Below are 14,798 nucleotides of genomic sequence, written 5' to 3' on the forward strand. Positions count from 1 at the left end.
TTTTGAAGAGTAAATTTGTAACCTCAAACCACAACCATCACTCAAACAGCGATTCTGAAGTCTTAATTTCGGATTCGAGATAAGACAGAACTTCAAATTAACTCATGAATTTTGGCGCTTGAAATTAGCGCTGTTATAATTCTCTAAAACCTATGTCGCCTATTTTAAGAGGCATTTCGCTTCATCAAATCCATTAAGTCAGAAATTATTTCATTTTGGAACTCACAAATATTCGTATCCAAGTACACCCAGCTCTATTCATTACCAGCCGTCTGTGTTAGAAACGTTTTGAACTCTTTATTATGCTATTAATCACCAAAAATTGCTGAATACAAAAACTGAAATTTCGACACACCGACTATTTGTGTTTCGCATTAGTATTGTTTGCCATTGTCGCTGGTGATTGTGTTGGGGAATTCGAAAGTTCACTATTTACTGTTGGAGTGCTGCGGTCTTTGTCTATTCCATGTGGGCAAGTGCAAATGGCAATGATGTAACAATATTATTTGTTGCCTCCAAGCCATTGCAATTGCAAATGTTTACTTACGCTAACAAAAACACAAACACAAACAGAAACGCAGACTCAGACAAGTAGACGAGGTGCAATTACAATTGAAACGACCCTGTGGGAATAAAATCAATCCTGAAGGCCACTAAGGCTTGGAAAACCTGTTCTCTTACTCATATTCTTTTAAATTGTGTTGAGTTGATATTAACTGTGAACTTATTGCTTTCGTATCGGAAGTAGAATTATCCTGAAAGACTTCACCAGTGTGATATTTGCACTTGCCCTTCGAACAGCTGTTTTTTGTTCTGTCATTAAACGGGAAAAATTTAATTTTGTCGAATATTTATTTATATATTTTCGAGAGAATCACTCTTTCAAATCCTAAAATTTAATCAACTTAATCAATACTGAAGAGTAACCAAACGTACGTAGCCACGCACTTTTCTACAGGGTGACGCAGAGTTGCAAAATGTAATTGCGATTCGTGATGGGCTTCGTTATTGTTGTTTGACTATTGTCGTACATTTTTATTGCCTGCGCTGGCATCACTATTATCAGAGTTTTGTAAAACACATATAACGAACAAATAAACAAAAATAGAATGCGAAATAAATGAACAATTGAAATTTGTGTGCAGCTGCAGTTGCACAATTGTTGCCACAATGGTCCATAGTAGAATGCTTATGTTGTTAGTGTCTTTTGGCACTAAAGCAGTTAATGTAAAATGCTCTGCGCTTGTGGGGATGCGCTTGTATGGAGAGTTCTATGTTGGTGCAATTGTCGCCACAGAAGAGTAAACAAGCACATTTGCATGGCTTCTCAATCACATTTCGCCTCGTTTCCTGTTCCCATGCCGTATTCACCGCAACGAGCTGTTATGCAAGAAGCTTACTTATATGAGATATACATTCGTATCTATCGGAGAGTGTGTATGAGAGCATTTATTAGAGTGTGAATGTATGGAAAGTGGGCGCTGAGAATTAGAAACACTCGGCATTGGCTGTAAGAATCCAGTCTCGGAAGTTGACACCACTTCCGACTCAAGCATTTGTTTAGATGCTTTTGGTCGGTAGTTAGGAGAATGACGTTAAAAGGACAATGACTAAGAAAATAGCGATTCACATTATCCTTTCGTTTAGAGTAAATAGTACTATTCGAAGAAGCTGTTTAGCATGCCTTGAAGCAGTTTCTTGTTTTGAGAAATTGAAATCGAATTAAATAAAGCGGACATACTTGGCATATTGAACTAAAAAAACAAAAGCAACAATAAGAAACGTCAACTTCGGTTGCACCAAAGCTATAACATCCTTTCAAATACAAAAGAGTCCTTAAAAAACTTTGATTGGTCAGTTTGTATGGCAACTTCGATCTGAACCATTTCTTCGGAGATGGCACTGTTGTCTTGGACAATAACACACGCTAAATTTTGTGAAGATATCTCGTCAAATAAAAAAGCTTTCCATACAAGCACTTTGTTCCGATCGTTCAGTTTGTATGTCAGCTATATGTTATTTATATAAACGTCAGAGACGGACAGATAGACGGTGGACGGATATGGCGAAATTGACTCAGCTCGTCACTCTGATCATTTATGAATATATATATTATGAGACCTCCGGCGTTTTTTTCTTGGTGTTACAAATTTGATGACAAATTTAGTATACCCTGTTCAGGGTAGAACCATGCCCCAAAAGCTTAAAACGCATTGCAGACATCTATGTTCAAAACACATCGCTAGACTTGCAAAAGTAGCGAATCGAATAAGCATCGGTATAAGTGATATTTACTGGCATATTTACACAGCTATGAGATATTCACATATCCTCTGAAATTAATAAATTTAATTAGTATCCAAAAATAATTGTTCGGTGCAATTCATGTACTTCGGTGATCTAACATCTGACCGTACACAGAACAAACCTCAAATAAATATATAAGTATATCCTTTCGTGTTTTTAATTGAGTGCCGCAATGAGCACATTACAAACTCAGCTGAGTACATGTACAGAGAGGGACGTAGGCAAATTAAAGTGGAAATCATATTTGCAGCATCATTTGTAGTAAATTGAGAAATTTGTTAAACATAAGTTGAGTGTTTCAGCAAATTTAGGCAATTTCGAGTAGAAGAGGCGCACCGCATTGCTGCAATCGAAGCAGGTACTAGAGCAAGGAAGGTAAAAAGTAACCATATGATGAATGGTAATATGAGCGCAGCGCAAAGCAGTGGCGGAGGAATGCGGGCACGGTGGCAAGGCGGCAAATGAAAGGAAGCAAGAAATTCAATTTGCCAAAGACACAAGTGACAACAGTTGTTCAAACTTTCCAAACGCTTCACAAAGTCAGCAGTTCACAGTGTCAGCACTTTGTACCGCACCTCTGCTCTGCATCCGTACATACTCACTGATACGCCTATCAATTTTTCAGCAACGCAGCAGTAGAACTTTTATACTTTTGCTGCACTCTGAACTTTTGCTGGAACCCAAACGCATAAAAGAAAGCAGAAAGAAAAACAAGTTGAAGGATTCATGCAGGGGGGCGGATGCAAATGCTCGCATAAAACTGGGTATGCTGCAGCTTGTTGCTTGGAAATGACTGTAGGCCACAAAGTATGCTAACAAATGGCTTAGTTTAGCTGTAAAGTTTGCGAAGAGTAGTGAAATTGTCTTGTTTGAACACACTTTCCATGTTCATCGAGACAATACAAGGCAGGCATGTAAATTTTCAAGCTGCAGTTAAACACGAAAGTTACCGGCGAATATATATGCCGAGTAACTTGCTGACTGCCTCGTTTAAGTAACAGTAAATTTTCGCAAAATTAATGCCGTTATAACATTCAAAGCCGTGCGAGTGTTTAACAAGAGTGTACATTTAGAGTTGCATGTAAAGAGGGGGGATAAACCGTTTGGAATTCTGTAGCTCGCACTCACTCCGGCCTAATTGGGCATATGTACTCATATAACGGTTGTTATGGTTTTAATTTGAGAAATACAGTTTGACATTACCAACCAAGGGTTGACCACTTTAAAACCCACCAACTAGGGATCGGCAGCGGGGAGCGGTGAAACAATTTGGAAAAAATCTACACAACGCACGAAATGCGGTGCTAACACACTTCTTGTTTTCGTTTTTGTTGTGATCACTCCTCTTCAATATCCATACACCCACATATTTCCTGTTCCGTTTTCATTGATGACAAGCTATTCTTAGATGCGTATGCATGTTTGTTTGTATGTATGATATGCCCTTGGGACATGGTTGAGAAATATTTGTTGATGAATTTTTATTTGCAAATTTTCGGTACCCTGGCAAGATGCCTCCGTCAACTGTGCATGAAATTGGGGTAACAAAACAAAATCGCTTCTATTGATGTGGTTTCATTGCAAGGAATTGCATTATAATAATGGGCTGCCCTTTGATGTTGCCGCACGAACGGGGAACTAAAACGGAGAGTAATAAAATGGAAACAAAATATCAAATTGCAAATCTGAATTCGAATGTTTGGTACAATAAACATAAAAGCGTACGAATCGCATTATCTTTCGGACAAATAACGGAGAATGACAAATTCCACATTCCTGTTGTTGTTGTTTTTGTGGTTGTGTTCTTGTCTTTGCTGCTGAGCTTAGCATAGTTCTGATTTTTACGCCGTTTATCGCAAGACACGCTCAAGTGCCCACAAAAGCCTTTAAATTGCAAAGCAACGCAACAAAAAACAATAAATAAAAATAGATTTTGAGCAAATATGCGCAGATTGTGGGGCAGCTTTAAGCTGTTGAACTTCGCTTTCACTTGGTTTCATTCGAGTCTATTTATTTTTTCGAGCTGAGTTTTTAATATTTTTCTTTATCTGTATAGAATTTGGTATCAAAACAGTTATTAGCATGCCAAAAATTAAAATTTTTCTTTATTTAACACAATGCTAAAAGCCTACCGTTGTCCCGGCACCAATTAAGAAAACTTGATTTTAGTTAATCGATTAACATTTTATCTCACTAATTATACAAATTTGAGAAACTAAACTTTCTTAAACTCGAGATATCATCTGCATGAAACCCATAGCCGTCGGATAATGCATAAATATTTTATCCCCAGTAAGCGTCAGCTATTTCAGAAGTACATAATATATAAATAAAGCCTGGTCTATTTGGAGTTATTTCCAAAGTGATATTTTAAGTTTATCACAACTTTTAAAATATGTCTCAATTAGCTCTGAACGATGGTGACATCAGATAGAACTCAACGAATGCGATCCTCTTATAATATATGATAGAAGTCAGAAGCTTTGAACTCACTGTCAAAAGGATCCACAAACTCGTTTTTTTCATTTTAAAAGAGAAAATATATCGACTGATGATTCGCTTCCAAGGCGTACAACTTTGGACCTTTAGCAAAAATTTCTAAACTTGTATTTTCAGAAAGAAATTCTGCAAAGATGTTCGTTATAACGGGTGATCCAAGTAGAAGTACTTTTTTGAATAGCTTTTTCTTTTTGACAGCTCTCATGTTGTTTTTGTTCTAAATTTTAATTTTCTGTGTTTTTTTATTTAAAAAATTAAGGAACCTCGAAATGGCTCACCCTATACATATATTAATAATTTACAAAGTTGGGCAACAACAATCATTTTCCTAAATGAAACTAATAGGAATAGAAAAAAAAAGCCGTAAAGGTGTTTGGCATTGTTCTCTTTAGGGTTATACCAGATAATATCTACAAATAAATAATTTGTATTTTCATGTTCTTTGTGCCGTCCGAAGCTGTTGCCCCACTCCTTGGTTAAATTTCATATTCTATTGCAACATACAAAGTTAGGATATAGGTACACTAACCATTTTGTACCTCGAATATCTAATAATAAATAAGAGATGATAAGGAGCATTGATAAATTATATATATACATATAACAGCTATTAATTTCTCAAAACTCGTTGCGTTGTAAATATTTTTTTAAACTGTGTATTCTATAATCGTAGATGTATTCGAAACCCATATTCGAACGGCCATCAATCATGTTTTTTGTAAGTTTGTCAGATTTGTAAAGATGCGGAGAGCACAAATTGCCGAAAGCTGATACAAAATTGCTAAAGACGCACTCACACATACATGCGGACTTGTTGTGCAACTTGCTAAAACAGATTTCAAATATTTTAGAGTTATCACATCTCCTACAAAATATCCCTCTTTTTTTTAAACTTTCTATAACTTTGCTTTAACTTTTCTGGTGGCTTGTCTTTTTCTACGAAAGTGTGCGGTTTAACCAAAAATAAAATCAAAACTTTACTTGAACTTCGCACGCACACACAACCATACACATATTATCCGCTGGTTTGCTGCATTGGCGGGGAAGCTGATAACACCAAATTGGATAACGACTGGCGATGGGATAACTTTCGCATGCTGCTGCGGTGTTGCGCATTTATTGACAGGGTTATCACTGATGTTGTAGTTTTCTTTATGTGTATATATGCATTTATAAGAGTATGCTGTGACAACAATTACTTAATACATACATGTATATACACAGATGTATTGTCAGCTAAGGCTAAGCGCAGCGTATTTGACAACTCAGAACTATTTTTATGGGGTTATAAAGATATTTCGTTTTTGTATGTACACAAGTACTTATATATATATATCCATATGAGAACTTGTAAATAACTGTACAATACAAACCACGCACACATGTCTTAAGTTTGCAACTTTTTGCCCTTAGATAGCGAACACGAGTTGCTTTAAAGTTGCCTCAAATATCCTTGAAATGTCAAATATCACCGGACAGCTACCGACATGTGCACACATACATTTAGGTACGCCCTGACGCTTCTTCTCTTACTAACTATCTACGTTCACGCGCTTCGCCGGGCAACCACGGTGCTGTGGCAAGTCCTGCGTGCCAACTTAGCGGTCAGTGGGCAGAATATCACTGCTTTTCACTCCCTTAATTCGACGTTTTTATTTTCTCATATCATCAGATAAGCTTCCAAGGATTGGCAGTCAGCTTGCCTGCAATTTTCTTTTCTCCATTTTTGTTTAAGGTCATGCTCGCAGCAAGAACTACTTATGTACATAATTACAAAAATTTGCAGAAATCAATTTTTGTTTTTGTTTTTTTTTTATTGTAGTTATCACTTGTTATACTGCCTAGCATTTGAGTTTGTTCAAAAATTCTGTTTGAGTAATAGAAAAAGCGCAAATCTTAAAGTTTATGTTTTCTAGGTGAGATTTGATTTTCAAAAATTTGCCCAAGCAGATCATGACAAAAATACTCTTTTCAACCTTACTCATTTGCTCATAAAATAAAACCTATGTCTTTTCAAAGACCTGCCTAACATAAGTATATCACAAGTCCATGCTCAGTTTCCCCAGAACAATTCGTACTATAACACTAGAAATATAGAATAATACTTCTTCGAAAGATTCGAATAGTTTATTGATGCGAAAGCATTCAAAATGATTTTCATCAATTACTGAAGTATTCTAACAGGTGATGACTCTCTTGATATCTTTAGTAGTTCTGCTTTTTATTCACAGACAATGTTTTCACATTAGATGTCCGTTAGAGCGTATTTGTGTATTTGTGTACTCCTATATCCCTCAATAGCTGATTTTTGAGTGTTTTATTTTCAACAGCTTGTTTGCTCTTCATTTCCCATTATTTACTTTTCATTCTTCTTCGTTTACACTTCGCATTGCGTTGGGCTATTTCGGAATTTTTAATTTTCTTTCTCAATGCTTATTGATTGGTTTACAGTTGTTATTTCAAATGAGCAGGATGTTATTCCTTTGTGATTTCATTTTTTGGGTTGCTCTTTGAAGCACTCGAAATTAATTCTTAAAAGCGCAAGTAATTTAAGGAATTATTTAGGGAACAAAAGAAATAAATAAAGCAACTAAGATTGGAGGTTATACCTTCACGTACTTAACTTTCCTATTTTTGAGGAAAAGTCATTGTATTACTGGTACCAAATTATAGTACCAATTATAACTGAAAACCCGGCATTTATTACAAAACGCCTACATTTGGACGTAAAAACCAAAGAGCTGCAATATCTCTTTCAGCATATATTCGCAAATTGCACAACTATTTAATATATCGTCACACAAATATGAACCCTTTTCCTTTGCACTCACCTGGTCAACATGTTCGCCCGATTCACCGCCACTTCGGCTTCAACACGAAAGCGATCCTGCGCGTAACGATCCACCACGCCTTCGCCTAAATTTAATGACGTACCCGCCTCACAATTGGCACCAAGCAAATGTTGGGTTTCAACGATTTGCAAGAACTTCGTTACGACATCACGACCGCGCATCAAGTTTCGCCGATTATTACGCGATATCTCGTCCCAATCGTAAATCTCATCTTCGTTTGCCGCATCAACTACACCGGCCAAAAACCGATTCGTCTCGTCGTCTTCACCGTTATCGGTTTCGTTACCGTCCTCTTCACTACCATTTACGTCTGCACTCACATCACCCGAACTACTCACTGGAAAACCGTGTGCATTGCGATTATCCATATGGCCATCGTCCATTGTTATGTCGTCAGTATTATCTAGTACAACATTCTCGAAATTAATCTCTTCAATCTCGAAAGACTGCTGTCGATCTAAGCCAATACCACCGACACTCGTGCTTGGCAACTGATTGGGCTCTTGCGAAAAGTTACTGGTTAACCAAATGGAATCTTGGTAATCAGCTCCACTTTTAATGGGTTCCAAAGTGTTCAAAGTTGCATTGTTTTCTTCAGCAAGTGATGCCGTATCGTTACTGAACTCAGCGCTTTGGAACTGCGACACCTCAGTTGTGTCATGCATCTCATTCGAGTAAACGAGGTCTTTGGGTTTCGAAGCTATCTTCGTGTTAACGAAGCCATGCTCACTTAAACTGCCGCTCCATGCCGTGTTACTGCCAGTATCATGCCACGTGCTTCGCTCGTTTGTGGCAATTTCATTTTGGTGCGCCACAGACTGCGTCTGATTTTTCCACTTCATTATGGTTGCGAGTTTCGGTTGCACAACTTCTGCCTTCGTTGAAGTTGTCGGCAACAATGTCAATTTAGTTGGTGCTACTGTTTTTGGTATAAGTTGCAATTTTGTTGTTGCCTTTTTTGGCAACTGCTGCGTGGGAGCGTTTGTGGTGATTTCAACAAAAGCGCCGTCGTTAAGAATTTCGGTGACTGATGCATTTGCTGCACCACCCAAAAGTGTAGCCGATGTTGTAACTTGCTCAGACTCAGCACTTTCTGCGGCTCTTGTGGTTATATAGCTTGAGCTTGTCGTCATGTATTCGTCGTTTTGGTAAACATCCTCCATGGAGTTGACGGAGATATCTAATTCGTCTGCTAATTGCAAAACCTCATTCAATGCTCTGTCGCTTTTGCTGGTGCCAACCATGTCGGACAATAATGTGTTATCGCTTGCATCTTCACTTCCACCGACACTCTTATTGGTCATGTCATGGTCATTATTTTCATCACTATCGTCCTCATTACCCCCCGCACCGTTATCGATATCCGCGTCTTGATCATCACTGCGGCTGTTGAAATCTCTACCTCCATCTGCGTCTTCATCATCGGTGACAGTTTCATCTGCGCTGAGGTTAACACCTTCACTGTCGGTATTGTCCTCCACACTGCTATCATCCTGCATGTCTGTGCCGTCCGCTGCACTGCCTTCGTCATTTTGTATTTCCACATCCATTGGCCTACCTTGCAGCTGTTCAGCGGTCATCAGGCTGCGGTGATGGCTCTTCGATGTCTTCACACCAATACCCTTGTTCGCATTGTTGCGTATGCTCTCCATTATCTTCTTCATATGCAGTTTGCGTATGCGATGTGTAACTGGCGCTTCGGTGGTGGCGAGCCCACTAGGACCAGCATCTGGTGTGTCGGTTGTTTTCGCTGCTTGGTGGGAATGATCCAGCGATTTGTGTGATTTGTCAGTGTATTTTCGTTTAATAGCTGAATGTGACCGCCTTTCTGGTATTGCGTATGCGGCAGGATTTAATCGCTCCGCCGGGTTAATTTCCGAGCTTACCAAAGAGCCATTCGCATCCGAGTTTTGCCAATAATCGCTGCCGAATAAATGTCCATTCCCCGTTTGTATGTTGCTGTCCGCATCGACGCTCCAAAGTTCACCTAACCGGATTTGCTTCTCGTTGAGTTGTTGAGCTTTCATCCTGCTCTGGTGCACAGTTAGGTTGTACGCAACGCTTTCTGCAGCACCGGACATCAACTCATTATCATAGTCGCTTGCCATCATATCACTGCTCGCTAAGTCCGCGGCGTTTTGTGAAATATTTGCGGTGATACTCCTTTCGCCCTCACCTTGTCCTCGGGTGTTTGCGGCTGCTTTAGCATTATCGTTTCCTGCTGGCGTGTTTTGTGGTCGCATGGCCCAAAGGAGATGCTCCTTCTCATTGGAGTGTCGCACCTTAGAGCGTCCGTGACGGATATTATATAGGTCAGTGTGCTCGGAGCTCATTTCCGCCACGACAATGGCGGACTGCAACACTGCGGTGGATGCGGCAACACCAGCATCCGAATGCAAGTTGAAGTTAGAGCATGTTTGCAACAACAACATCAGCAATACCAACGGTCGGTGGTAAGCTGTGTGAGCCCACATCGTTTTACTGCTTGATATTTGGAATATATCCACTAATTATTTATTGTTACAGCTTGTATATTCGACTTGTGCGTTTGTGATGGTGATCATCAATTGATTATAGCGTTAGGTTTCTAGCGTTCAACTCGCTTGTAGCTCGCTTTAAATCTGCGTTACTTGCAACAGTAGCTGTTGCTGCTCTTCTACTCCTCTGCCTTTCTGCTTTGACTTATGTGCCTCAGACGGATTTGCGGTTGGCTTTACTTGCGCTATTTCCACTATCTCTTCAGCTCGCGTTTAATGCGCACTTTCTTCTTTAATACTTTTAATGGCGAACTTAATTGGTGCAATAACAAAGCCAATGAGTGTTTAATTGCTCTTATCGCGGTCTCATCTGCTTCTGGCGTCATCATTTCGCAAGCGAGCCAGAAGTGGCATCATCGTTGCCTGATGTGTTGACACTATGTGGTCAGGGTTCATGGGTCCCCCGTTCATGGCACATCACTAGCGTAAATTAAATTCTGTATAATCGGCTATTAAATGCCAATCGTTTGCCAGCAGCCGAGCAAATGCGTTAGCGAAAAAAGGAGTGGCGAAGAGAGTAGTGGCAATATTGGCCGGAAGTCAGCTACGGATCTGCAAAATAAAATAAAATTGTTGTAATTTAATGTTAATTCGTATATAATATCTGAAATGCGGCTTTGCATAAAATTAAATGGCCGTACTTATTTCACACGATATTAAATGGGCTTTATTGATAATTAAACCAAAAACTATTGGTTAAGATATACAAATTTAAATGCATTTTATTGTTGATAACTATTCAGCGTAAAGTCGGTTCAGATTCGTTCAAGTTAGTACCAAACACCTCCGTGCATTTCATATTCTAATTTTATATCGAGCATATTCTGGTTCATTATTTAAGTAATGAATTACTATTAGCTGTCTTCGATTAGTCATTTCTCTGTTCGCTTCTGCTTTCTTGTCAAAAAATGTACATGTGAAAGCAAAAACAAAGTTATCGAGTTGAATTGAAGCAAGAGGGAATGCGGCTACTTCATTAAAGTGGTATAACTTCTATCTTAAATGCTGCCAAGTTTTGTTTTGAATATTTTAGCTCACTTTTACTCTTGTGAATGGTTCAAATGATAAACGAACATATTAATTTGGTATTTTTCTTGTATTTTTAAAATGTCAACTATAATAAACCATAGAAAACCAAAATACAGGGTTACAGCAACGTTTTTAATACAAAAAAAGAAGAATTTTTCCACTAAAAAAGAATCATAACGCTATTGTCCATGCGCAGGTTTGCACCACAAGTAATGCCTCTTTTTTTGAACCTATGATATAGTTTGTTCGATTCGCTGGAGAGTAACGTTTGACGAATCGAAGATAGCATTTATTTATAAGACTTTTTGGATATTTAATACATACTTTACATTCAAGTTATCGAAACGGAAAGAAAAATGTCAATGTTTAAGGAAATTCCGACACAACTTTCAGAAAGAAAATCAGAATTATAATAATAAAACAATTAAGGCTGTTGCTTAACTACTTGCAACTAATGAAAATCAAATTTTGCCCATGAACACACGGAAGAAAGAAATATGGATTATTCATAATTTTTGTAGTTAAGGCTTCGCATATAATACATTCTTTTATCGTCTGTCACACTATATCACTTATATATAGTTTCGGTAATTTAAAACGGGGTGATATCTGGGACGTTCTATTTATTCTAAGCCTTTTGGATCACACCATAAACCCTTCCATTCTTTAGTCCAATTTTCAAATAAAATCCAATCACTAGTAATGATTAAAAGGTAGGGTACTTATTACTCTGCCTCAAATGTTTAAGCCAACATCTCATCCATGCTAAATGACCTAAATAATCCAGTTAGTTGTAGCATACGCTATAGAGTTCTATCTCCGCAGAAAAAGATAATTAACCTTATTCAGTACCCTTCTTTTATGTTGAGTAAAGATTTTTTGCTTCGCAAAAATTGTAAATTGTTTGTTGTATTGAAATTTTAAATGGTGAAATATTTAGTTAGTGACAGGCGTTAATTAATTGATTAAACACCAAACTTAATTCATAAATCAATTTATCCTGTCTAACCGAAATACTCAAATTCCTAAATCATAAAATAAAGCGTAAGCGAAAAGGTTCAAAACTGGCTAACTTTGGTTCTGTTGTCTCTTAAAAAGGATACTACACCTTTCCGCCAGACCTATCAAAGCACACGACTAATCACTGCGGTCTCTCTGCTTTATTTGAATAAACTTTGAAACACCCGCTGTGTCGATATAATATTTCTCAATTACAATTACGCCACTCATAAAATTTCGACACACTTGAGATTTGGTTAATCCGAAATGCGGCAAAGTTGTTTTTTGTTCAAGCGGCACAATTAAGGCGCCATAAAGCAAAGTAGGCATTCACTAAATGCTTGTTTCCCAAAAGTTTGTAGAAAACAAGGCGGGTTTCTATAGAAATGGGATACAGCAACAAACAAACAAGAAACAGCGAGGAAAGTTACGCGCGCAACACACAAGAGCACGCGCACGCTTGAGCGCTTATGAGCGTTTTCGGTTCCTTGGGTATTTATGAATACTTGTGAATGTATGAAGCCCCAACACCCACATAAGCACGAACATGCCCGTATCGAGTGCATACCAGAGGCTTATGTAAATATGCTAAAATGTGTGGTAAAGCGGAAATTTTTAATTGCTGCTTAAAGGCAATGGGCAAGAAAAGTGCGCACGCCCGCTGCTGAAGAAAAGCACGACATGAATGACGAGCAAAAGTGACTGGCAAAGTGGCAGGCATCGTTGTATGCAAATGTGAGCTTAATACAACAATCGCTAAGTGATGAGGGAGGGAGCGAGTGAGCATAAGCATGCGAACGTTAAGTTTTGTGGGCGTGCGACTACAAGGTCGGCGGTGTCGCGACGGTTGTTGCAATTGCGGCGCTCCAATATTAACTTTCCCACTTCGGAACTACAACAATAGCGCTCGTGTACTGATTGTACAGGCGTGTAATTACCAAACGGTATGCGGTGTTGGCTCACACACGTGCGCAATTATTTGAGGATACGTACCCGATTTATTTGAGGGCATACTTGCCAGGTTGCCACTTTCTGTTTAAGCATCTTATGAGAACTGATGTCAGAACACTTAACACCAGCTTTCACGCTCAACAACAGAAATGTAAAGCCTTCAAAATCCGCATAATATAATAATATTAGTGTGCTAAGAGGTATCGGCGTCAGTCCAAACAGTGAGGAGGTAGCCCGCCTTGATTTACTAAGCGAAGCTGCACAGTTGTTGTATTGGCCCAGCGCACCATATGCCATGTTGCGCTGCTTTCCCCAGTATGAGAAAGTTTGTGAAGCAGCGCATGCATTATTTGACAGCGCGCCATCTGCCACTGATGCCAGTGTTACCACAATAATTACGCTCACATCAATTTTCGCCATGTCAAGCTGTTGCTGTCGTATCTCAACTCCCATTCACATAAATTTGACAAACCGCCACGGTTGTAACGCCGTTCAATCTGTTTGTGTGTCGAGCGCAGCTGCAGTGTAATGACGAAGGGTGGAGGAGCGGCATAGCGTTGCTTTTCTTACAAAATGGTTGCATTTATTCTGCCCTATGCCTCGGCTATCAAAGTTTCGGTTTATTCCTCAGAATTTTGTCTTCTAATCTGAAAAACGCGCAACATTTTCTGCTCATCTCAAAACGTAAGGGTGAGATTTTTTTTGATATACATTTTTTTTTTAAACAATTTTTTCTACTAATTATAAAGAATCGATTAGTTTTGTTAAGCTTAACAATAAATATTGCACATGAGTTGGCTGGCATTTTTTTTTCTTTTATCATGTAAAAAATGTAACATTTATATAATGTTTCCGTAAAATGAGGCAACATTTTTATCGAGAAAAAAAAAACGTTTGCATTTGTCGCACATCGTAGTAGATGGTGGTTAGTGCATAGCGGTGAAAATGAGACGCGAGTAGGGAAATTAGACAAAGATGCGCCGCGTAATGGCCTACCAACACAGTGGCAAGCACTAGTTGTATTGAAATACAAAACAAAAACAGAACATTGTGATGCGATTTTAAAGCATTTTAAGAATCGAAAATAAATTTTGAAAAATTTTTAAATTCCGTCCCGATTGAATGAATGCCACAACCAATCTCCAGGAGGACTGACTACTAAAAAAGTGTCTGGCGATGAGGAAGATTTTACTGTTTCAAACCAAAAAAAAAAAATAGCTTAACAAAAGACGAATACAAATATTGTAGTAATCGAAGTACTAATCAAAATTTTGATTTTCAATAAAATGTTGTAAAAGTACATCTGAAGTCTATGGATAAATCATGCAGTAACATGCAAGCAATTCTATTCAAACGTGCATTCACAATTTAGTCTAGCATTACAACTGAAAATAATTGACACAAAATAAATTAAAAACTGAACTATTTCATTTACATAACCCCAATTGGTCTGTGGTTTGGTACACTTCATTTAAATACAAAGCTTTCTGAAAATTCAACAAAATATTTGCATATCGATAACAGATGTATCCACATGTGCAGTCAGTTATGTAAAGTCAGTCAAGTCAGTCCTTAAAAGCTCTTCGATTTCCGACTATTTAATTCCGTAACAGGTGCGTCCGCA

At 38.3% G+C, this 14,798-nt stretch overlaps 1 protein-coding gene across 1 annotated transcript in view; it reads right to left on the reverse strand.

Moving 5' to 3' along the window:
- Positions 1-14,798, reverse strand: part of LOC106623219 (uncharacterized) — a 112,526-nt gene that overhangs the window by 52,886 nt on the left and 44,842 nt on the right. The window contains exon 2 of the mRNA XM_014243039.3: positions 7,638-10,747. Within this exon, the coding sequence (XP_014098514.3) occupies positions 7,638-10,132 (2,495 nt within the window). The 5' untranslated portion in view covers positions 10,133-10,747. The remainder of the gene's footprint in view (positions 1-7,637; positions 10,748-14,798) is intronic.

Source organism: Bactrocera oleae, chromosome 4 (assembly GCF_042242935.1).
Source record: "Bactrocera oleae isolate idBacOlea1 chromosome 4, idBacOlea1, whole genome shotgun sequence".
NCBI lineage: Eukaryota > Metazoa > Arthropoda > Insecta > Diptera > Tephritidae > Bactrocera > Bactrocera oleae.